At 44.8% G+C, this 23,965-nt stretch overlaps 1 protein-coding gene across 19 annotated transcripts in view; it reads right to left on the bottom strand.

Moving 5' to 3' along the window:
• The window catches only part of ATXN2 (ataxin 2), a 1,876,777-nt gene that overhangs the window by 1,342,448 nt on the left and 510,364 nt on the right, over positions 1-23,965 (bottom strand). For 11 of the 19 annotated variants that reach the window (XM_078667443.1, XM_078667449.1, XM_078667444.1 and 8 more), the window contains one exon: positions 3,629-3,826. The exons of the other annotated variants lie outside the window; for them this stretch is intronic. In XM_078667443.1, coding sequence (XP_078523569.1) covers positions 3,629-3,826 — 198 coding nt within the window. The remainder of the gene's footprint in view (positions 1-3,628; positions 3,827-23,965) is intronic. 19 annotated transcript variants of the gene reach the window in all.

Below are 23,965 nucleotides of genomic sequence, written 5' to 3'. Positions count from 1 at the left end.
CCTCTTTTGGTATGTGTACACTGATCCCCCATTTCGCAAATTGATCTCTTTCTTGCATGATGTAGTGGGCTATTGAGTTGTCTTTCCATTTTAATATTGTTGACTCTTGTTGTGTTGCTCCCCAATGTCTTGAATTGAACTTGAGTAAGTTCTTCGGTCACGATAAAAGAGAGCTCTGGGATGTGTTGGAAAATGTGTAAAACATTGGACCTGTTTAATGTATCTGAGTTTCCACTGGATATATATTCGGGTGTGAAAATGATGATGTTATTCTCTGATTACGTGTACTTGGGCCCTTTGACCGACAGCGGGGGGTTGTATTTCCAGGGTTTGGGCCGTTGATATGGTTACTCTGTTGTCGTCGAGGGCAGCCATATTCCCCCTTGACCCGGGGTTTTCAGCTAAGGGGAAGGATGTCCATGCGCTGCCCATAGCCGAGGCAATGCAACCAACTCTTGTTTGCTTGTGCTCTGTTCTATGAGGTGTCGACCTCTGGTGTCTATTTTTAGCGGAGGTTCGGGCTCATGTGAGGCTCCAGTAAATTGCTTGTTGTTCTCGGTGGTATGACCAGCTTCAGGATTTGTACTTATGGTTAATTTAATTGCTGGCGATTTATTTGGCTGCTTATCTTCACAGTTTGAATTTATGGTTGATGATGTTTTGTTTGAATCATCATTTCCTGGTCTACGTTTATGAAATATAGAATAACATTTCTGGGGCTCCAGGTGGCTTTGTGCGTGGGCCTTCTTTGCGATTGTTTTTTTACTCTGACTACCATGTAGCGGGGCCAGGCGCAGCTGTAATTAATTTGCACGCCCACGTTGTTTATTCATTTTTGCTTGCTTCAAGCGTTTTTTTGCTCTCCTTGTTAGTGCTTTAGTAGGTTCTATGGCGTCTTGCGGGTTGTCTAAATGGCTAGTGTTACTATGAGTGGTCGTGCCCGTCACTGATTCTTAATCCTACTTCGGGCTCGGCCCTAGCTGCTCTAAAACATCGGTAAGGAGTAGAGAGTGGCAGCGATCTAACTTAAAAGGCTCTGGCACGAGCGCTGACAGACAATAAAACGCTGAGCCACTGGGAGTAGAGAAGTCTGGACAAGATGGCGGAACCATGAGATTAACACTGGCAGTGGGGAGAGGAACAAGTGATATCAGTGCCTGCGTGAAGAGGGGGGGCGCCCTGGCATTGGACCGCTGTTGGGGTCCACACGAGACCCCCTTACCTGCTGTTACTTGCTCTGCTGACCGGCGAGCAGTGGTCTGAAGTGACATCTGCCCTTCCTTGCTGAAATGATAAGCACTACGGTCCCCCTATCCCCAATTATCACACTTTTAGGCTACACTGAGGAACAGCCACACACACACAGATAATTCCTTGCACTGGGATGACTCCTAGCAAAATGCAGAGTGGCATGCAGGTGGGGAAGAGGTCGGGCACCTAAATTCAAGGAATAGCTGAACGGTCTTATACATTGCAAGGATCAACTAACAACATATGCAGAATTATTACCAGTCATCTCGCCCTAAAGATATATGGGGTCCTCTTCTGTCCTATTTAGGAACACACTCAGCTTGATTGCTCCCTTGGGAAGAGTGCTACTCTTCAAATTCACACCAAACACACCAGTCAAATGCAGGGGGAGCGAGAGGCCAGATGCACCCACAGTGGCGTAACAAGGCCTCCATATCACACTTCGCCCACCACACGCACGAACCAAAGCTGCTGAATGCACTACGGGATAAACATGTATTGTAAAGGCTTACCCTGAGGATGCAAATATCATTGTTCCCTGTACGAGACTCCTGGGCAATGCTGGATGCTCATATGACAGATGTTTGAATTATAGATAATCAGGGGGATGTACAGGATCACTACTTTGTAGAAAAATGCATTGTATGATGACATGTATGAATACTGTGCATCTATTCGAAAATTCAATATAAAATAAATAAATAAAATAAATAAAAACAAACTAGCCAGAAGCAGTTGGTTAGTGTTGCAAGTAGTGTAGGAGATATCTATGGAAGAGTGCTTTCCCTATTGGCATCTCATTTTGTGGATGGCATTATAGACGAGCAGGGACTAAACCCATGCATGCTGACAGTGGAAGGCAATGAAGGTTTTGGAGAGTGGAAGCAATGAGATTACATTTCCCTTCAACTGTGGTTTCTCAGAATGAAAGTTTGTACAATTGTGTAGAGAGTGATGGATAATAGGAGCAACACATTTTATCTAGGAGATGGATTTGATTATGTGCTATTTTTGCTTCCTTTTTCATGTTATCTTTGAAGGGAAGACGCCATGATAAGCAAAAAAGGTTCACTTAAAGGGCTACAGTATATGTTAGCTAACACTGGAGCCCAAATGGAGCCTTGAGGTTCTTAGTTATTTTATTGGGAAAGGTAGAATCTAGGTGAGTTCAGCTGGATGCGCTTTTTGTCTGCTAGTGAGGAAGGAGGTAAACCATGTGAGAATTGTGTTACAACAAAGTTTAGACACCCTTTCTGTTTTAATGCATAGGCGGTACTACTGGCTTTAAACTACTGTAACCTGAAAACATAGTCTAATCACACAAGAATGCTTTAAAAAAAAATCCAATGTGTGATGTCTGAAATGCACTTTTTTGAGCGGATGTGCATGTGATCAGGTCCTTGTGCGTACGTTCTCAGTGAACGAATGCCAATCACTGAACAAGACTGATTCACAGCCCCATGCCTTACACTCTAATGGGTGGAAGCACAATATGAACGGCAGCTCAACAGACCAAAGGATGAAGATGGCATACCCAAAGGCTCTTTGTGCAGATGTATGACTTTTTTGTATACGTTATTACACAAGGGGGGCTAAATTTCTAATGCTGCCTACAGACCACAATAAAAAAAAGTATTGGCAAAGCCAATAAGTCTGGTGTTGACCAATGGTTGTTTTGCCATGATATTTTTAAAACGTTGTTGGAGAATCTGCTGGACCAGCAATCTAAAGAAAAAAAAACATTTGCTAAAAGAAAAATGGGTCTTAAAATAAAAAAAGCAAACACACTGCCATATGGTTCCTGTCATTTAAGGGGACTACTTTGTGTGTGCGATTGAATTAAGCCAATGGCTGATGTCTGGTAACCCACTGCCCTAGGCTTTATGCTGTGGTGCACAGAAGACAATAGACCAAAGGATGAATAGGGATGACCAAAAACCCCTATAGGTAAGAATATTAAACATTTATTTTAATAACATTAAAAGGTCTTAGCTAATGCCAGACCTATAATAGGAGTTTCACGGGCAACAACTATATCCTCCCAAAACAAAGTTCTGAAAGTCTGGAGACAGCAGGCTAGCACTACTTGGTACCAAGTAATTTTGTAATGAGAACTGAGAGTACGTTGTTATAGAAAAAAATAATTGACTAGGCATTGCACATAACGACTATTTTTCTACAATCTAAACAGGCCAAAAAACATTCAATTTCTGCTTCAATTAAACTTGCCACATCAAAGGTTAATCGAAACAGTATGTTACAAGTCAAACAAAACAGATAAATAGGCTACTGAAATGAAAAGGAAACAATAGTGTAACTATGAAGTCAGAAAAAGTTAAGTAAAGACAAACAAACATGAATTAATTATGGTTTGTACCTTCTGAAGACATGCGTTTAGGCATAGTAGAGACAGGAACTGAAGAACCATGAGCAGAGGGGTGAGACGGGGGCCTTGATGGCCGCGAGGGCGGCCTTGTAGGGGTGGCTGCACGAGGTGGAAGAGAGGTGGGGCCTGACTGGTAGCGAGAAGGTGGGCGAGAGGAAGGAGATGGGCAAGGCGATGGCCAGGCAACACCTGACAGAACAAATGATATGAAGGAAAAGTATAAAAACTAAAGAAAAATATGGGGAAAACAAGTCAACAGAAAAAAGTATGACAAAAATGATTTCCTATACATTCAACCATTTTAGGTATTTGTTTCAAGATGTACTTTCTAATGCCGAAAAACGAACGTAGTTTTGTGAAGTAAAAACAGCAACATGATAGAGGCTAAATCTAAACAAGCCTCCAAAGGGTTCATACAGGATCTACAGTCCTACTTAAGAAAGCTGATGGATACCTTATTCTGTTAGATTGTTTAACAATGTATTTTCATACTTGTTTTCCAAATAAGAGAACTATGCTACTAAGTTCCAATATGCTTGAACAAAAAAAATCTTAATGCTAAAAAAATACCTAATGATGAAATATATCAATTAATTAATACATTTTAAAAAGGAAAATGTATATTGGAAAGTAACTCTGGTACAATAGGTTGAAGAACTCATTTACATTAATGAAAACAGTGTGATTACGTTTTAAAAGTACGCAGCCAGTAACAAAAGTATTCGCCACCTTTTACAGCCCACCCCCCCAAACTCAAGTAGCTATTCTCAACCAAGCATGCCATACCCACCCATCTAATTTCTGAAATTCAGTGTCAGTCCATCTAAAAACCTACGGTCAAAACACAGCCAAGGCAGTTAAGAGAGCTTAGGTGTGTTAAGTTACTATGCAGTAAATCTTTCTTCACTCTTATGTATGTTTCACTTCTAACCCCAAACAAAGGTACAACCACAATGAGTAGTAGAAAGAGTACACGACCCAAGTATAATAGTATTAGAAAATTGCCAAAAAGGGTACATGCAGATTAAGAAGAATTCTGAGTGGAATGTTCACAATACATGGGTGCTAGAAAATCTCTTAAAGAACCCAAGAGATTTTGAAAGGAAATGACTTACCTGCTAAACTTTCTATATGGGCATTAGTTACAAAAGGCTTTCCGAATTTGTAACATGTCCTAAGACATTAATAAGCTGGACAAAAATAAATAGTGACAATAGGCCACTGGCGCAAAAAAAGTGCCACTAGGTATCTTAACTCTGTCTACAGATCAGTTTACCGGTCAAGTAGCACAAAAAAGCAGTTCAGTAGGATGAGATTGAATCGCTTTGGGCTGGATTCTTAAAAACAGTCAGTAGTCTGTCCCTGCAGGTTTCCAACCTTGTATGAGAGCAGAATTCTGACTGTTTATTCCAGGAAACATGTAACAGTCAGTGAGGTTCACTGCTGTACTCCGGGAAAAAGTAAGTGAATTAAATGTTTGCATGCAAGATAACATGTTTATGTTTGCATGCGCAAAACAAGCATTTGCAATACAATACGTCTCGCATTTACGCGAGTTTAAGTTACTGGATTTGTAAATGACAATGTCTTTTATTTATGTTTTAAAAACCAAAACATAAATAAAAGGAATTGTCATTTCAATGCCAATAGCTCGAACTCGCGAAATGCAAGACCTATTGCATTGCAAAGGCTTGTTTAGGACTTGAACCCAGGCAGTCTCTTTAGGCAGCGATGTCCCACAGACCATGGCATAGCTGCCCCTATACACAGTGGTGTGTCCTAAAGGACCCACGAGGAAAAGACTGCTAATACAGACACCAGTAATAATGTTCCTGTAGGCTGCAGTCACCTATAGAGAGGAGGGCGGCTGCCCACGCGCTTAAAGCTGTTACTCTATATGCTGACTAGTACGAGTCACTCTCAGGGAGACTGCCGATGTGTTTTACTTTTATGTTTATCATCCCATCTTGGCTACGTGCTGCCCTATGAATATGGTGATGGGTCGACATGACAACACTGCCTCCTAGGCTGCATGTTAAACAGACAAACCCCGGTGGCCAACCAAACACAGCCAATAGCAGCAAGGGGGAGGGGAGGGGGCGGGGTGGCAACAGGGGGAGGGGGTTAACTGGTAATAGGGGAATACTGAGCAAAATACAAATGCATGAAAAGTGGGGAGCTAAATCTTGGAGCCAATGGTTCTCTCCTTGAGCACCTAGGGGTGTCAAAGGGTAGTGTATGAAGCGGTGCAGAGCCAGGGAGGTCTGCCCACTGAAAGAAGGGGAGGCCACAGGCCCTCAGAGGCTTCTGCTGCTCCTTCACATACCAGATGGACTCTTCCATTTGGGTTATGAATAGCTCACCCAGCCTTCGACTGTGCTTTGCATGCTGGTACTTGTAGTTTCTATTATGTCACCTGCCAGGGTCGCACTGTCTGCCACTTGCTTGGCCTCGCGGTGATCTCAATCCCGAGTGGCCTCCTTTGATGGTCCGGGAGTTCCTAGCGACGGAAATCCTACTGGTCTGGTGTCACTATGTTTAGTCAGTATTTTTTGTGTTTCCTCAGTGTAGTGATTATAGTGGATTTTGGTTCTGCTTTGTTTGCACGAGGGTGCGGGGTAGTTTGACTGGCACATTCTGTCAGCTGTATGAGGGTGCTTGTGTGAGGGTTGGAATGTACTGAAGGGGTCGCTGGCTGTGCTTCTGTGTTGACTATACAAGGGTCCAGCTGTGCTGATTAAGTGAGCGGTATTTCAGTTTATTAGTTAATAAAAACCATAAACATAAGGTGTCCCCTCACTGTATGAAGAGTGAGGTGCGCTGTTGAGGCAGCAACCGGTTCCCAACAAGATGGCGCTAGTGCTGTGTGCACGCGCTGCGGGTGCATGTCTGAGAGATTCATTCACTGCATGTCTGGAGGACAGAGGTGCACTATTGGAAATATTGTTTCCCAAAGACGGCATGTATGAGAAGGTGTAGATGTGATGCATCATTAGTGAGTGGTGTGTATGTTTGCACACTGGTGTGCTCTCTGGAGTGGCATGTGTTGTTGGGTACTGCCGCTTCTATAGCTCAATGACTTTGGTGCCCAGGGGTGTTTGATATCCTTTGTTTTTGTGGCAGCTGTTGGATGTGCTGCTGTTGTGGTGGCAGCGAGATGCTAGCGTAGTAAAATGAAGGAGGACCCCGCTCAGACTTATAGGGGACTGGGGGGGAAAGAAAGTTCTTTTAAAGAGAAATAAAGGCGTCCCCACTGGGAATGGACAGATATTCGATGTCCAATTACAAGAGTAATCACTCAAGTGGAAACTAATTGTCTACAACACAGCATGCCGTCAATTGGGCGGAAAAGGTAAAGGTACAATGATAAATCCTAAGTTTCTTGTAGGGAGTTCAGAGTTATGCTAGGTACCCAGAAACAAATTCACATTGCTTGTAATAGTATGGTACAAATTTCAAAATTAAAATTCAAATTATTAGAATTCAAATTTTTAGAAAACTAAAGAAAACCATTTTTTATCAGAAAACATGCATAAATTCAAGAGAGAGAGATGTATTTTCCACACTATGTCTTGTAAAAATCTGTTACACTTTATTCTATCACAGTAATTTCACAATATTACAATAATCTTAAAATCACATGATTACACACTTTTTAAAAAAAAAAAATTTAAAAAACATTTTTGCAAAAGAACAAAGAATCAAAACAGTCGACGCGGCGTTTCGGTATTTTTGATGGTGGACCTTCCTCAGGACTGATTCTAAATGAATTTAAAAACATAGTGTTACCATACTTTTTTGGTACAGGTTCAACATACATCTCTCTTATCTCTAAACAATGTCACACCTATGTTTACATCATGTTTCGTACTACACTTTTGTCTTTTATCTTTTATTCTCTATTATCAGATGAGAGACATTCTAGTTCATGCTGGGACTAGCCATGGGATAATTCCCCCAAATAACTGTATACTGATGGGGATTTTATGTCGATTGGCAAGTAACATAAGAGCAGTGAGGAGCATTACCGTCCCCTCTATGAAGGAATAGATGAGCAGATGACATATAACTAGATAGCGGCTGTTGCCATATCATAGGCCAGCAATGTGGTAATGTTGGTTGAGTTACTGAGTGCAACATCACACATTTGCCGAATTGATGCGTTCGCTCTTTCCATATATCCGCGGATGAGTAGGTATAGCCCAGAAATATCGAAATCAGTATAGACTATACAGGCAGAGTTTGAGGCAGATGTAATCCACGGTAAACACGGAGCTCGTGAATGTGCTCCGTGATTCTTGGGCGGGGTAAAACATCGGTCCAAATGTCAACAATAATCACCAAGACAACGCGCGCATTAGTGAGGCACCAATAAGAAACATCCCATGAGAACGTAATAGCGAATAGAAAAACAACGCGGAACTGCACCAAAACGCGTTCAATCACTATAGCAACAGCTGTGTGATGGGCTATTTTTCAACCAATGAGGAACTAGAATACGATGAGCCAATGAGATAGGGGCTTGTATATAATGGCAAGGAAACAGAAAGCCGGCGTATTTTCAGTTCAGGATAAACTGACTGCGCATCATACGGACGGACTACCAGGAGAAAAAGGAGCGGGGAGGCCGATTCAAAGATTCTCGGTGAGTGATACGACGAACCAGGCTATGCAATACTACGAAGAGCGGCCACCCGAGCTTTGAGCTGGTCATGTGCCACTTCCTAATAACAAGAAAAAGAAAAGAAAAAAAGATAGAAATGTTTTTATTTAAAAAGAAGGGGGGAGGTAATAGACAAACCCCAAGTATCTCCTTTGTTTTGGGTAATATGAAGATAAGGGAGAAACTAAATCATGACGGTAATGAACAAAAGATAAAAAACTTCATGTGTGTTCATCTGTTTTCCACTGATTTAGAACATGAAAACGGACCGAATGTAAAACGGATCCTTTCTTTGATACTATACCCAGACTCAACACCCAAATTATAAAGGGGAAAGAGACGGCAACCAGGAATTGCAAAACGGTGGCTCCTCCTGTTAGTCCAATATACGGCAAGCGTTACAATATAATCAGGTACATCAAGAGACTAAAGATGTGTACTATTAAATTATAAGCGAAGTAATAGTCAGAGAAATGAGTTTAGTCTCTATATATATATATTTTTTTCTGTTCCACTCAACAGAAAGACACGTGCTGAGTGGAAGAATGGAGTTTAGATCCAACTACTATATGGAAGTTTGAGTATATCTCCTCTACTATTAAGGTAGACTGTTTTGATCATAGAATGTAAAGGCAATAAATCTATAAAGCAAGAGAACTGTACACAAACAATTAAATCAAGATATTGTTTATCCTATACAGGAACAACATACCCTTAGCAGGTCTAGTGCGGTCTATGATCCCGAAACCCACAATTTATATATGGGAAGGAAATATGACCATTTATTGAAGGAATAACATCTTCAATGAATAAGGTATTTTTGAATATAAGAACTTGACACACATACTTGCACTATGGGTTAGTAAAGTGTTAACAGCAGTGGACATGATGTCCGAGGAAAAGGTAAACTTTGTTAGTTTTGTAACAGGAGTATGAGTATGGATGTAGAATGTTAAAATGTTTTAGAAAACGTTATGAAAAAACACTAAGAAAATTTTTTTTTGTCATAGAGTGGACGGTACCCTGTGGTAATAATAGAGAATAAAAGATAAAAGACAAAAGTGTAGTACGAAACATGATGTAAACATAGGTGTGACATTGTTTAGAGATAAGAGAGATGTATGTTGAACCTGTACCAAAAAAGTATGGTAACACTGTTTTTAAATTCATTTAGAATCAGTCCTGAGGAAGGTCCACCATCAAAAATACCGAAACGCCGCGTCGACTGTTTTGATTCTTTGTTCTTTTGCAAAAATGTTTTTTTAAAATTTTTTTTTTTTTAAAAGTGTGTAATCATGTGATTTTAAGATTATTGTAATATTGTGAAATTACTGTGATAGAATAAAGTGTAACAGATTTTTACAAGACATAGTGTGGAAAATACATCTCTCTCTTGAATTTATGCATGTTTTCTGATAAAAAATGGTTTTCTTTAGTTTTCTAAAAATTTGAATTCTAATAATTTGAATTTTAATTTTGAAATTTGTACCATACTATTACAAGCAATGTGAATTTGTTTCTGGGTACCTAGCATAACTCTGAACTCCCTACAAGAAACTTAGGATTTATCATTGTACCTTTACCTTTTCCGCCCAATTGACGGCATGCTGTGTTGTAGACAATTAGTTTCCACTTGAGTGATTACTCTTGTAATTGGACATCGAATATCTGTCCATTCCCAGTGGGGACGCCTTTATTTCTCTTTAAAAGAGCGAGATGCTAGCGACAGGCCTTGGTGTCAAAAGAAAGAGTGTTATGTATGTTCTTCTTCCTGTGAAACATTCAGCATCTGAGGGTGAATGTGTCTGTTTCCTGCCACATGGGGGTGTGTAGCTATGCGGTATTGGAACAGTAATGTTCTCTGCAAGACGGGTGGGTTAGGGTGACCAACTGGCATGGTAAGTGTAATAAAAGGGGCTTCCCTTCCAGCCACCTCCCCTCTTTCCCCCCTCTTCTCATTTATCACACAGCCGGGCTGACCCTTCACAGCTCCAATCTCTTGTCTTTATGGGGCCATGTGTTTCTAATTAGAAACACATGGCATCATAAAAATAAGAAAGTGCTTTGAGACAGCAGCAAAGCAGGAGACCAAGTCAGATCGGAGGCGAAAGAGCGTCCACAAAAAACCCTAATTTCCAATGGCAGGCCACGTGACACCAGCCAATGGAAATGAGGGGTGGGGTTAAAGGCCTTTTCTGAAATCCCTCTCTCACAACATTTCTTGCCAGTGAGCAGCGCATGCGCTGCAATGCAGGCGAGACCTAAAAAGGACAAGTGAGAGAATGGTAGCAGGGTGACTTAGCGGGTTGGAGTGGGAGAAGGGAGGCAGTAGGTTCCCTGTGCATGGTAGTGGTGAGGAGATTGTTTTGTCAGGACTTGAAGGTGGCGATAAAGGGGAGAGAATGACGGCAGCAGGACATTTTTTGGGAAGTTCGGAGAAGGAGGTTGACGGCAGGACATTGTAGAGGGAAGAAAGGTATTTTTGGTTAGTCATGTAGGCAGCACTTAGTTCGTTTTTCGTTTGGCTGGAATACTTTTTTTAGATGGGAAGCATGGCACTGACCCGTCCTTTAATTCAGTATGTTCTTTTTCCAGTGCCACAAAGGCTGCATGCAGCCAACTCATTGTTTTTAAACTATGCAAGTTTTCTACCGTATGAAGCTTGTAAACAATTTGGTGAAGTTCCAGGTCCAAATACTTTTCAAGTTTGCGTGTCTCTACATGTAGGAAACATAATCCTACTATGATCCCTAGGCCCTCAGATTCAGAACCTGCTAGCAAATTTTTGAGGAAGATAAAATAGTTGAAAGGAAGGAGGCATGTTAACAACCAATGATTGGAGCAAACAGAACTCTTAAGGCCCACTTGTCACACTGTGTAATGCCTTAGAGAAAGCATTGACAACTTAGTGTCTGTAAAAGGTGTCGCATAGCAAACGCAGCCATCATACACATCTCTTAAGGGGTCAGGTCTAGAAAGCGTAAGTACATGTACTGTAGTTGTGTATACACATAATATAAAGGAAGATCACCAAAACTAAAGAATATAATAATGTTGGTTAGAGAAGGTGATATGTTGTCTATTTTGATCTAGTAAGGCTACCTTGAACCCACTGATAAAATGAATGCTGTTAATCACAAGTGCAGCTTTTATTTAGTTCAATGATAACTAACTTACTGACACAAGAAGGTCGGATAGCTATGCAGGCCTTGCATGGATTAAAATTAAGGCATGTAAATCAGTACAGATAGTAGTGGGGAGCATCCAGCTCACAGACCCTGCTAGTCAGCAGTTGATGAATATCACGAAAAGTGTAAAAAAAAGAGCATGCAGCTGCTGAAAACTTTGCAATGCAACACCACAATAGCCTGTTGCAGATGTAGTCTTCAAATCATGTTTCAGGCAGCCCTGATCTTTATAGAGATGATACAGTCTAGTTGTTAAGTAGAAACAGACGCAAGGGATGCAACCAGATGCTAATCCAGGACAACAACCCAACATAATCCTGAGCAAACAAAAAGCTTTTGAACTACAACTTTCCTGAACCATAGAAATAGCGAATGGCTAGACAAGCATATGCAGGAAAGAACGATGCTACTTACCTTTGCATACTCCTGCCATCCAGATCTTTGCAAGTTGTTTTTCTTCTAAGTCTTTCCTAGTCACAAGGTAAGGTGACTCCTCTTTTCGGTGATACAAAGGACAACCCATCGAGAGATGGTACGTTCGTGCACTGCCCGACCTTTCTTAGCGCCCACATAACCCACGAAGTTGATCGTCCAACCGAAAGTCTTTTGTGGGGTCAAGGTAGAAAGACAGTGCACGCTTTGGGTGCAGCCAGTGGAGTCTCTCCTCCTCTTTGGAAGGGTGGGGAGGCGGAAAGAAGGTGGGGAATGTGATGGTCTGACCTATGAGGAAGGAAGTAACCATTGATTTGATTGATTGATTTGATTGATTGAACCACTTTGGGCAGAAAAGAGGGCCTTATACGGAGGGTCTACTTTGTCCGGATGGACAGCAAGAAAGGGAGGCTTAGAAGATAAAGCCTGAAGCTCACTCACCCTGCGAGCAGAGGTGATGGCAAGCAAGAAAGCAGTCTTCAAAGTGAGGAGACGAAGAGGACAATAATGTAGAGGCTCAAAGGAAGCACACAAGATAAATGAGCACATGGTTCAAGTCCCACTGGGGCATTACGAAAGGAGGAGGAGGAAAACATTGAGTAATGCCCTTCAGGAATCTGTTAACAATCGGGGACTTGGAGAGAAGGTTGATCAGGAAGGCGAAGAAAGGCCGAAATGCCCAAAAGATAGCCCTTAAGAGTGCTCAGAGCAGGGCCCTGCTGGGCCAAGGAAAGAATGAAGAGGAGAACATCTGAAAGAGGGGCAGAAAGGGGATCCACAGCCTATGGTGTGCACCATGCCACAATTTTGTTCCATCTAAAGGTGTATACCATTTTGGTGGAGGCCACGAGGCCTAGCAGCCACAGGGTCATTCTCACCAAAATCCGGGATAGAGGCTGAAACATCGGTATTATAGCCCGAATATCAGACTCACTGCTCGGGAGGATAGAACCGAAACTGTGCTGTGTCCACAACCGTTCCAATGAACAGGAGCTTCTGAGATTGAATCAGCTGTGACTTCGGCACATTGATAGTGAACCCAGGAAATGCAGGAGGTCCGTCAAAGTCTGGAGGTGGGAAACGAAAGCCTGGGGCGAGCCCGCCTTTAACAGCCAGTCATTGAGAAAGGGGAAGACTGGAACCCCTGATCCGCACAGATGAGTTGCGACCACCGCCATCACTTTTGTGAACAACCGAGGGGGGCTGGTAAGGCTAAAAGGGAGCACAATGAACTGAAAATGCTTGTGGCCTACTTGGAACTGTGGGAGACACCGATGGGCAGGCAAGACTGGGATGTGAAAGTAAGCGTCCTGCAAGTCCAACGCTACCATCCAGTCTCCAGTGTAGAGAGCAGGCAAGACCCGAGTCAAAGTTAACATGTTGAACTTCTGCTTCCGGAGAAAGCAGTTAAAGTCCCTGAGGTCTAAGATAGGACGCAGGCCTTTGTCCTTCTTGGGCGCCAGGAAGTAGTGGGAGTAACAAACACAACCTACTTCTGGCAAAGGGATGCGTTCTATAGCTCCCTTGGCCAAAAGAGCCGCAACTTCCTGGCGGAGAAGGAACAAATGATCCTCAGACATGCGATGGAGTGTAGGTGGCATGGATGGAGGAGTAGTCTCGAAAGGGAGGGAGTAGCCACTTCGAACTATCTGCAAAACCCACCTGTCCGACGTGATGTTGTACCAGTGGGGGAGGTGATGGCGGATCCAGCCACGCACTGTCTAGTGGTGGCCCTGCAAAGTCGGACTACGAAGGTTTGGAGGCTGCATCGGGGGGCGGTGGTGTACTGGCCCCAGACCGACGACGTTGGGTCCCACATCCCTAGCCGTACAGAGGCTGGGTAGCCTGCGCAGGCCTGTGGCTCTGGGTGGAGCGTGGTGGGGCACCCCTTCCATAGCCAAAAAGTGGCGAAAGGCAGACTGCATGGGATGAGAGGTGGCAGCGAGGCACAAGGGTCTGGCCATAGCCATAGAGTCCTTGAACCCTCGAGCGCGTTGTTCACCTTGTCACCAAACTGGTGACCGAAATCAAAGGGCATGTACAAAAGGGTCGACTGAACATCCCCAGAGAAGCCAGTGGAACTCAGCCAGGTGTAGCACCTTAGGTCTACTTAAGTTGAAATCGTTCTACCCAGCGGTATCTAGCCCACACTGAATGGCGAACTTTGCTGCGTCTCTACCCTCTGCGACAGTGCAGGTGAGCACAGCACGGGCCTCCACTGGGCACTGTGGCTGCACTTGCACCACCGTGTCCCACACAGAGTGTGTGCAACGGCCCAAGAGACATGCAGTCCTAAGCTGGAGGAAGAAAACATTTTCTGACCAAGATGGTCCAGCTTCTTGGATTCCCTATCTGGAGGAGCAGTAGGGAATGCGCCTTTTGATGCTGAGGCTTGGCCCACCACGGTCTCGGGGGTTGGGTGTTGGGAGAGGAAAAGTGGGTCGCAGGGTGTGTCGTCGGCCAATCATTCTATACACAGGAGCTCATGTGCTGGGCTTGGACCAAGTGCCCAGAAGGATGTTGGTGAGGGCCTCATTAAAAGGCAGCAGGGGCTCCGAAGGGGCCGCTGCCGGCTGAAACACCTCAGTCAGGAGGTTAATCCTGGCTGCTACCATAGGAAGCTCAAGGCCCAAGGCCTCAGCCACCCTACGCAACACCACAGCGTAGTAGGCTCCCTCCTCTGTAGCCATGATAGGGGAAGAAAGCATACCAAGGTCCGGTGAGGTATCCAGACCACTGGCCTGCTAGAGGGTCACCAGACCACTCCCAGTCCTCCTCACCCTCCTCTCGCTCTAAGTCAGGGCGGTAGTGAACGCCAGGAAAGAACAGTGGAACAAACGTACTGGTCAGCGCCGATACCGGCATCAGTCGACACCAGTCCGGCTCCAAGTCGGGATGAGGCGGGTGTTGACGCCAGTTGGAGGCGCAACCAGCATCGGGGGCATCGCCACTGGAATCAGCACCGGGGAAGGTACCTTGAGGTCGACGGCACCGACCCGGATCCAAGCCTGGATCCTCGTGTCCCTCTGGCACAGGAGCCAAAGCCGCAGACCTCAAAGGCCCAGGACCCCCAGTTGAGTCTGCCAGGCCCGAAGGCACACCGGCGGAATCTGGCTGCCCAAAGACGCTATGTGGCGCTTCGTAGAAAGCTCGAAGCTGGGCAGCGGATGCTCCGACTCCTAGAATGGGAGGGAAGCAGGAAGCCGTCCCAGAAGCGGGTTCGGAAGGTGGAGATGGTGAGTGACGCCACTCCTGTTCCCATGCCATGTCAGCCGACGGACGGGTAGAAGGCAAAGAGTGACGATGCTTCTTCACCTTCTTCCTGTGCTTCGACTTCGCCCACTCGTCATCAACTTAGATGACGAGTGGTTATGGCTCTGCGACCGGTCAAGACCTTCCTCTCAACCGGGACCTCGAGCGGCGCGGAGCAGATTGCCGCTTTCCAGGACCGCTCCCGCAAAGACTTCGGGTTCATGGCCCAACAGACGGAGCATGACTTCGGGTCGTGGTCATGCTCCAGGTACCAGAGGCAGACGAGGTGCGGCTCCGTGACAGACATCAGCTTGTGCAGGAGTCACAAGGCTTGAAGCAGGTCGGACGATGGGGCATCCCTAACTGCACCAGGAGTCAAAGGACTTGAAAAAGATGTCGACAAAAGTCGTAAAAGCTTTAGTCAAAAAGTGCCTAAGGGGCACACACTCTCCGGTTCTGCGCTGGCTGGCGCAGAAAATGAAAGAACTGGCATCAGTGCAGAGGGGCGGCGTCTAAGTAGACACCGTGAGGTCATCCCTGCGATCACAACGCTGAACACGGAGTCAACCGACGCCACCTACCGACATGCAGGGGTACTGCTAAGAAAAACCTTCAGATAGAGTCTGACGACTGGTGGTAATTTTAGGGTAACGAATCTATAACTATGGTCGCTTTCAGATGCTCTAGATAGTTGATGTGAAGGATTCTCATAGACCTTGAATTGTCAAACTGTGGAGATGGGCACACCACTCTACGAGAGATGCTTCTGCTGTTAGCACGATCTGAGAAACAGCGTTGATGAAGGGCAACCCTTTTGAGAAGTTGTGTGTTCCACCACTGCAGATAGCGATGGGTGCGGCTGTCTACCAACACTAGCTCTGTTAATTGACCCCGACACTGATTCCACTGATGTGCTAAGAATTCTTGTAGAGGACGCATGTGTAACCTTGCATGAGGCACTAATGCAATGCATGATGGCATCATTCCTAACAGTTGCATGAAAGTCCTGACTGCTAAGTATTGGTTGGTCTGAAACTGTATTACAGAGTTTGAATATTTTGAATTCTGGCTGCACTGGGAGAGGTCAGAGCTGTACAAGTGTTTAGTGTCGCTCCCCGATAGTACTGCTTTTGTAAAGGCTGGAGATGAGACTTGTGCGCATTGACCGTGAAGCCCAATTGGTGGAGTAGGTGTAATGTGTTGTAAACATATTTTGTGTATACTGGCTTTGATGAGCCAATCATCTAGGTAGGGCAAAACATTAATCTGTTGTGTTCTGAGATATACTGCTACTACTGCTAGACATTTTGTGAACATTCTGGGAGCACTAGTTACTCTGAATGGGAGTAATTTGAACTGATAGTGTTTTTATGCTATCACAAACCTCAGATATTTGCTATGTGCTTGGTGAACCGGATTATGAAAGTATGCGTTTTTTAAGTCCAGTGTGGTCATAACATTGCCTTGCTGTAGAAGCACTTGTTGAAGCATGACCATATGGAAGTGTTCTGACAGTATATATGATTTAACGCCCTTTAAGTCTAAGATTGGTCTTAAGGAGATGTCCTTTTTGGGGTTTAGAAAGTACAGAGTAAACTCCTGAACCTTAGTACTGTAACGGAACGGGTTCTATAGCTCCTTTTGATAAAAGAGCCTGCACCTCTTGTTTGAGGAGCTGCAGGTGGTCTAACGAGTGTTTATGAGTGCAAGGTGGAATATTGGGAGGATAGCTGGTGAGCTCCAGGCAATAACCATGTCAGATAATGTCTGGCACGCATTTGTCTGATGTAATGGATTGCCAAATGGGGAGAAATTGTTGAAGTTTTCCCCCCCGACAGGTGGTAAATGATATGGGGAAGTGTAGGCAAGTCACTGTTTATTGGGGGAAGGGGAGTTACGCATTGGCATTCTCTTACCCCTACCTTTGAAGTGGTTTCCTCTGTACCCTCCTCTATAGAGGCCTCTAGAGGAAGAGGGTAGTTTGTTTGACTTATATGAGGAAGCGTTAGGGTCTGAGGATGTACTTTTGGACCCTCCCCTGTAAAACGAGCGGCGAAAGGAGCCTCTGTTTGATTTGGACTGAAGCGCCCCCATGGATTTCGCCACATCTGTCTTTCTTCATCCTGTCCAAGGACTCATCTACTTGAGGTCCGAAAAGATGTTGCTTGTCAAAAGGGGTATTTAAAATAGACTGCTGACCTCAAGTTTAAAACCTGAAATTCTAAGCCAAGCATGTCAACATAGGAAAATGCTGGTGGTATTTCCCCTCGCTGCACCGTCAGCTGGATCTAAAGCACATCTAATGGAGGAATTAGGTAGAAGTTTGCCTTCTTGAACCAACTCTTGTGCTTTCTTTTTGTGCTCTTCTGAAAGGTATTGAAATAGGCCTTTTATCTTGTCTCAGTGAGCCCTGTCATACTTAGCTAGTAACCCTGCGTGTTAGCAATGCGCCAGTGGTTAGCGGCTTGCGTGGCCACCCTTTTACCAGATGACTCAATGTTATGTTATGTTATCGGGAGTTTTATTGAGCGCTCAGCTACTCAAGCAGAGTGTCCCGGCGCTAACAGACCGGTGTCCAACAAAATTCGCAAAAGTATCAGAAAGAATTGGCACATCCTTAACTCTGGGAATCTAGATCTAGATACTCCCATGTTTGCTTTCAAGAGAAGCAAAAACTTAAAAGACCACTTGGTGAGGGCTGCTCTCCCCCTCCCGAGATCGGCCAGTTTCACCCTTATTGACCTGTGGTTACTTCCCCCATTGAAAGGACATTACAAATGTGGCTGTTGTGTAGTATGTGACTTTTGCATTGAAGGGAAAGAATTTGTCTTTGGAGAAACTAGAAATGTACTGAGAACTTTCACTAACTGTAACAGTTGTAATTTGGTGTATGCAATCCTGTGCCCGTGTGACTTGATCTACGTGTGCCAGACTAAACAAAAAATCAAATTAAGGATCTCGCAACATCGGAGCAGAATCAGATGTAAAACCGAGAATGCTCCTCCCGTGGAACATTTCATTGATAAAGGACACACCAAGAATGATGTAAGATGGACTGTAATCAGCCAAGTGACCTTGTTCCCAAGAGGTGGTGACCTATCGAAAATACTGAACAGAGAGGAGCTTAAATGGATCCTGCGAACTGACAGTTTGAATTCAGGACTCAACCAGCAGGAGGACTGGACCAATCTAACAAACTGATGAAAGTTGGGTTGGCTATGTCTATGAATCATGTATACTTTGTAGGTTTTTAATCTCTAAACAATTATAATTCTCTACACAATTTCTATTTCTTGCCACACTTTTTGACTGTTAGTGCGTGTTATCACTCCCTTATTATGGCCGCCGGGTCGCCCTACACTTATTTCCACCGTCACATGTGGCTCCTTTCAACTTATAAGGAGTCCAAGTATCTAGGTGCATGTAAACGCACACCTAACATGGCCGCTGCATTGTCCTACGTTTATTTCAATTACTGCATGTGACTTCCCCTTAGCCAACCACATGCAATGATATAGCTTGGTTATCCCGGTATACCATCGCAACGGCCAGGGAAGCTACCTCAGCCCATTGACAAGGTAAGCCTCCCCTACTTGCCCGACTGTACCGGTGTTTACCCAGTGGAAATCAGGTGTAGAGAAGGTATAGACTCTAATTCCCTGTTTTTTGATTTAGGCTCATCCTTCCCCCCACGCGTCCGAGCATACCGCTGGCGCGTCTTAAGTACTCTCTCCCGAACAACGGGTAAGCTTGTTTTTATCCTCACTCTTGCACTGCCACGCATGTCGCCTTATAGCCATTTCAACCCCCTGCCTTTTTCCACATAGGAGACCGATCCTCGGAAATACACGGAACTCAGTACCTTGATGGTTCCGTTCCTTGGGTAAGAGACCAATTGTTTTCTCTCTGCATTTCGGTAATTTGAAGCAGTAGTCGCACTTCCTAACTTCCTGGTTTCTTTATTTTTAGATCTATTAACACGCCGTTCTCTACCTGGCCGGCCCCCACTGTGGTCAGGCTGATTCCCCTGCTCACTTCACGGTCACTGGTATCGGTCAATTCACCGGTAGTCTCACTATCATTTCGCCGTTTATTGTATTTTTTTAGATCCTCACTTTTGGCACTTCCGTTTCCCTACGTTAGTACGGTTCTGACCTTCAGGAATACAACCTTGCTCACCATCATTGTAGTGGATACCATCACAATCCTGACCTATTCACTATTAACAGTCGTTTTTAAGGGATCACTTGACGTAATACAGATTGCAGCATGCACTTTTGTCTCTTTCAACTAAGGGCAAAGTTCTTCTGACCCGTTATGCCTAATTCTCTATGCACTGGCCCTTAAGGCAACAGTCCTGTTACTATTTCATGTGGGTGTAACCAAGTCACTATCACAGCTCCTAAATGATTACCTCATCGCTGTGAGCTCTTCTAAATTGTACATTATATGCTATTCTTACTATGTGTCTCTTTCTAGATTGTACCTTGTATGATTTCTTAATTTTTCTTTTCTCTTTAGGCTATCATGGCTTGTAATATTTAGGCATTATTCTGTCCTGATGATCCCTCTGATTCTTTAAATGGGATCGAAACGCCGTCGACCTTTTTAAAACACCATATACTGTGTAATGTGCAACTGCTGTGTTAGGCTAGTAATGGTGTTAAATGGAATTTCTGTTATTGCAATATCTACAGAAAACTATAGCTTCTGCCTAAAAACTCTGCTCTATTCTCTGAATACTTTCCTCACTATGCCAATTTGTATACGTTTGGGTACAGGCGTGTGCCCTTCTCTATGGAATTGTTGAAGGTATCCTTTTAAAACATTCTTTGTTTGAAGTAAAAATTGGACCTCTGTCCGGCTGGACAAGTCAGTACTTAATATAACTTCCATTGTGTCTATATTTATTCTGTGCTCTTATTTCTCGTGTGCATGGGACCACTGTTGTTTTAAAAAAATATGTTCCCCGAGGTCCTGTGCTGACTCGAATGGGAGCCCTTGTTGTTTTGTATAAACAGACCTAACACAGCATAACCCAGGCGGCGGAGGAGGAATTAGAGACAGAACAGCCACGTTTTAAGCTCTTTCCTAAAAGATGCTTAATTCTCGCTCTTTCTCAGAGCGAGTGGCAGAGCATTCCAGGCCCGCGGCGCCAGATATTTAAAGGATCGGCCCCCGGTCCGTGCGCGCCTAATTGCCGGGACCCTGGCCAGTGACAAGGCAGCCGATCGTAAGGCTCTGGATGGATGGTGGACGACAGCTCTCTTCCGCAGATAGAGAGCCCCAATGCCATGAAGGGCTTTAAACGCAATGGTGAGGGCCTTGTACTTAATGCGTTTCCGGATTGGAATCCAGTGAAGGGACTTCAAAAGGCCGGTGGCATGAGAACTGCGGCCAAGGCCGAAAATTGCCCATGCCGCCGCGTTCTGCACTACCTGTAGGCGAGACAAAAGCTATTCTGGCAGGCCGAGGTAGAGTACGTTCGCGTAATCCAGCCTCGATCCGATCAGGGCTAGCACCGTTATTTTCCTATGGGCAGTAAAAAGGAGAGGGAGGAATTTCCTTAACATTTTTAGTATCCCAAAACACTGCCCGACCAGACCAAGAATCTGTGGTTTCAATGAGAGACAATTGTCCATTTTGATTCCAAGATTCTTAGCTACCGTGGAGTCAGTAGAAGGAGGATACATCCCTGCGGGCCACCAGGTATTCCATCCGGGGTCAGAGGGGCACCCAAAGAAAAGGAGCTAGGACTTGTCGGAGTTGCATTTCAGCTGATTAAGTTGAAACCAGGCATATACTGCGCCCAAGCAGTTCTTAATGCTCTCGCCATCAAAGTCCGTATTCCTATCGCATGTGAAGAGAAGCTGGGTGTCATCGGCGTACGAGACAATCTGGGCGCCAAAAGACTCTGCCAGTGCCGCGAGGGGGGACATGTAGATATTAAAGAGAGTGGGGCTCAAAATCGACCACTGAGGGACTCCCACCTCCAGCAGAGTACGGAGGAGCCCAGACTGTCTGTTTTCGGTTGGATAGAAATGACTCAAACCATCTGAACACCGTTCCCCTAACACCAATCTCCAAGAGTCTTGCCAGGAGGCGGTCATGGGGAACGTTGTCACACGCCGCCGAGAGATCTAATAACACTAGCAGTGCTTTCCCTCCATTATCTAGGACTTCCTTGATGGCCTCTGACACCTCCAACAGTGCCGATTCCGTGCTCAAGTTAGCCCTGAAACCGGACTGGGTGTAGTGCAAGATCTCATGTGACTCTACAAAGTCGGCCAGGAAGGAATGCACATGTTTTTCAGTCACCTTGGCCAAGACCGGAAGCAGCGTAATAGGCCTATAATTGGCATGGCTACTGGGGTCCAGGGACAGCTTTTTTAGGAGGGGGAGAACCATCGCCTGTTTCCATGCTTGCGGCACAATTCCCGTTTCCAACGACCTATTTAAAATAGCGATTTTAGCTAAAAACTTAGCGCGGCATGGATCAAGCAGGGAGCCGGATCTCATTTTAGACAAAATTTCCAGAGAGGATTGAAGCTCAATGGAGGGAAAAGTCATCAGAATGGGCTGTCCAGCGGTCGCCACTGGAGTACCAGGTCCTGGATTAAGCACACCCCCTACCACCGCAGCTGGAAAAGTATCCTGGATGCTAGTGATCTTATTCGCAAAGAAGCTAGCCAGTTGGGACACCCAAGGTTCCGAAAAGGAGCACTTAGGCGTAATGGCGGCCGGTGAAGTAAATTCCTTCACCACCAAGAAGACTTCTTTGCTGGTGTTAATGGCCTCCTCGATTCTTCTGGCAAAGTAGGCTTTTTTCTCTAGATAGATTTCCCTATGGTAGGCCTTGATACTGCACTTATACGCCTCCTTCAGAGGTTCCAGATAACTTGCTCTTTCTGCTTTCTTACATAGCCTACGGCTGGAATTAAGCGCTGGGGTAAACCATGAAGCAGATGCGCGGAACGAGACCTTAAAGGACCGCTCGGGCGGCGCCAGCTCCTTCACACAGCGCGCAAGCCACATTTGGAAGAGATTAATATCTGCCTCTATGTCACCCGACAGCAGACATCAATCAATTTAGACTTTGTCTAGCGACGCATATGCAAGACGGTTTGGGAGTTTGCTCTCTTACAAGCATTAGATACTACTAGTGAGTCTAAGGGTAGGTGTTCTTTAATAAAAAGGTGGGTCAGATGGTGGAGGTTTGTATTTTTTGTCAACCCTAGGTGTTAAAATGCAAGCATGAACAGGGTCCTTAAATATCTCATCTGCAATGCTCATCATTTCTTTCAACAGTGGTAGACTATGACTAGTCCTATGTGACCCTAGAGTCTCACATAAAAACTAATTCCATGATAACCATCTGCCCTTGAAATTAGCTCTTGATAAGCTACATTATCATCTGTAGGTGAAGGTTTTGCAGGGTATAAATCTGGATCATTATCCATGGGTGGATCAATATTCTAGTCATCCCATGGATCTGCTGGTAAATGACCATTGAAGTCATCATCATCATCATTTCCTAAATCAGGATGTGTATGAGGAGACCCCAGAGGTTTTATGTGTAGTGGATCTGAGCCGGGCCGTTGTGGTAATAATGAAGAATGTGGAAGGGATGGCAAAGTAGGGTGAATAGGACGAGAGGAATCTTATAACCAGTGTCCTCTGAACTGACTAATTTTTTAAGGTGATTTAGCTCAAATGTGTCTAATATGTGGATTAATGTATTGCTTCTCCTGTATAGGGTCCAATATTTCTTTCATAACTTCTAGGATTGGTTCCGGGGGCTTTAGAAGATCTTCTTTCGATTTCGGTGGTGAAGGTTTCAGGGCCGAACCGGCCTTGTCCTTTTTATCCTTGGAAGCAGAAGGTTTCGATCCAAAGACAATCTGTCTCCACCAGAGCCGGAAGGCTTGACAGTTTGTTTCTGTGCTGGGTCCGAGGGCAGGTCCTCAGAAACATCGTCTCGGTGCTGACCAAGGACAAAAGGCAGAGTTGGTGTCAAAGTCTTATGTTTGGTGGTAGAGAGCTAATAGGGTAAAGGGGCTTTAGCACTCATAGCACCTTGTCCTGGTGGAACGTCCTGGGACTCCAGTTCGATTTACAGCTCAGAATCAGATTCTGGGACAGAGAAGGCCCCCTCTTCTTCCGCTGCTGTCGCTTCTTCCTGTTCAGATACTTCTCCGAAGATATCCGGAGGATGTTGGATTCTTTGGTGCTGCAATTCTCATCGCCGAGCCCAATGATCCCGAAGAGTCTTTTTCGATCGGAACGACCAACACGCCTCACAATCTTCTAACTTGTGCTCCGTGAGAGGCACAAGTTGCAGACTTTATGTGGGTCGGTGCGAGGGTACTTGGAGTGTCATCAAGGACAGAATTGAAACGGAGTCCGTTCCATCAGCAGAAGGCTGGACCGACCCGGTTAGGCCCAAAGGCTGCCCACAATGTTTTCGACTGAAGATGGAGAGATTCCCAATGTAATCAATATGCGGAGAATAGAGAAACACGTAAGGTAACAATACCGTCATGGGTACAGTGGATTGCGCCCGAGGGGAACCTGAAGAACTGTTTCGAACCGGAGCGCAACAATACACGTCCGAACCCGATGGCGAAAAGAAAACAACCTAACAATGGAGTCGATGCCCATACACACTATCACCAAAAGGAGGAGTCACCTTACCTCGTGACTGGGAAAGACTTCTTCGAAGAAAAAGAACTTGCAAACAATCCGGACCCAACACTAGATGGCAGGAGTATGTAAAGCACATGTATCTACAGC

The sequence above is a fragment of the Lissotriton helveticus genome, chromosome 11 (assembly GCF_964261635.1).
Source record: "Lissotriton helveticus chromosome 11, aLisHel1.1, whole genome shotgun sequence".
Classification (NCBI taxonomy): domain Eukaryota; kingdom Metazoa; phylum Chordata; class Amphibia; order Caudata; family Salamandridae; genus Lissotriton; species Lissotriton helveticus.
Note: the sequence above shows the minus strand (reverse complement) of the source record. Positions and strands in the feature narration are given on the sequence as shown.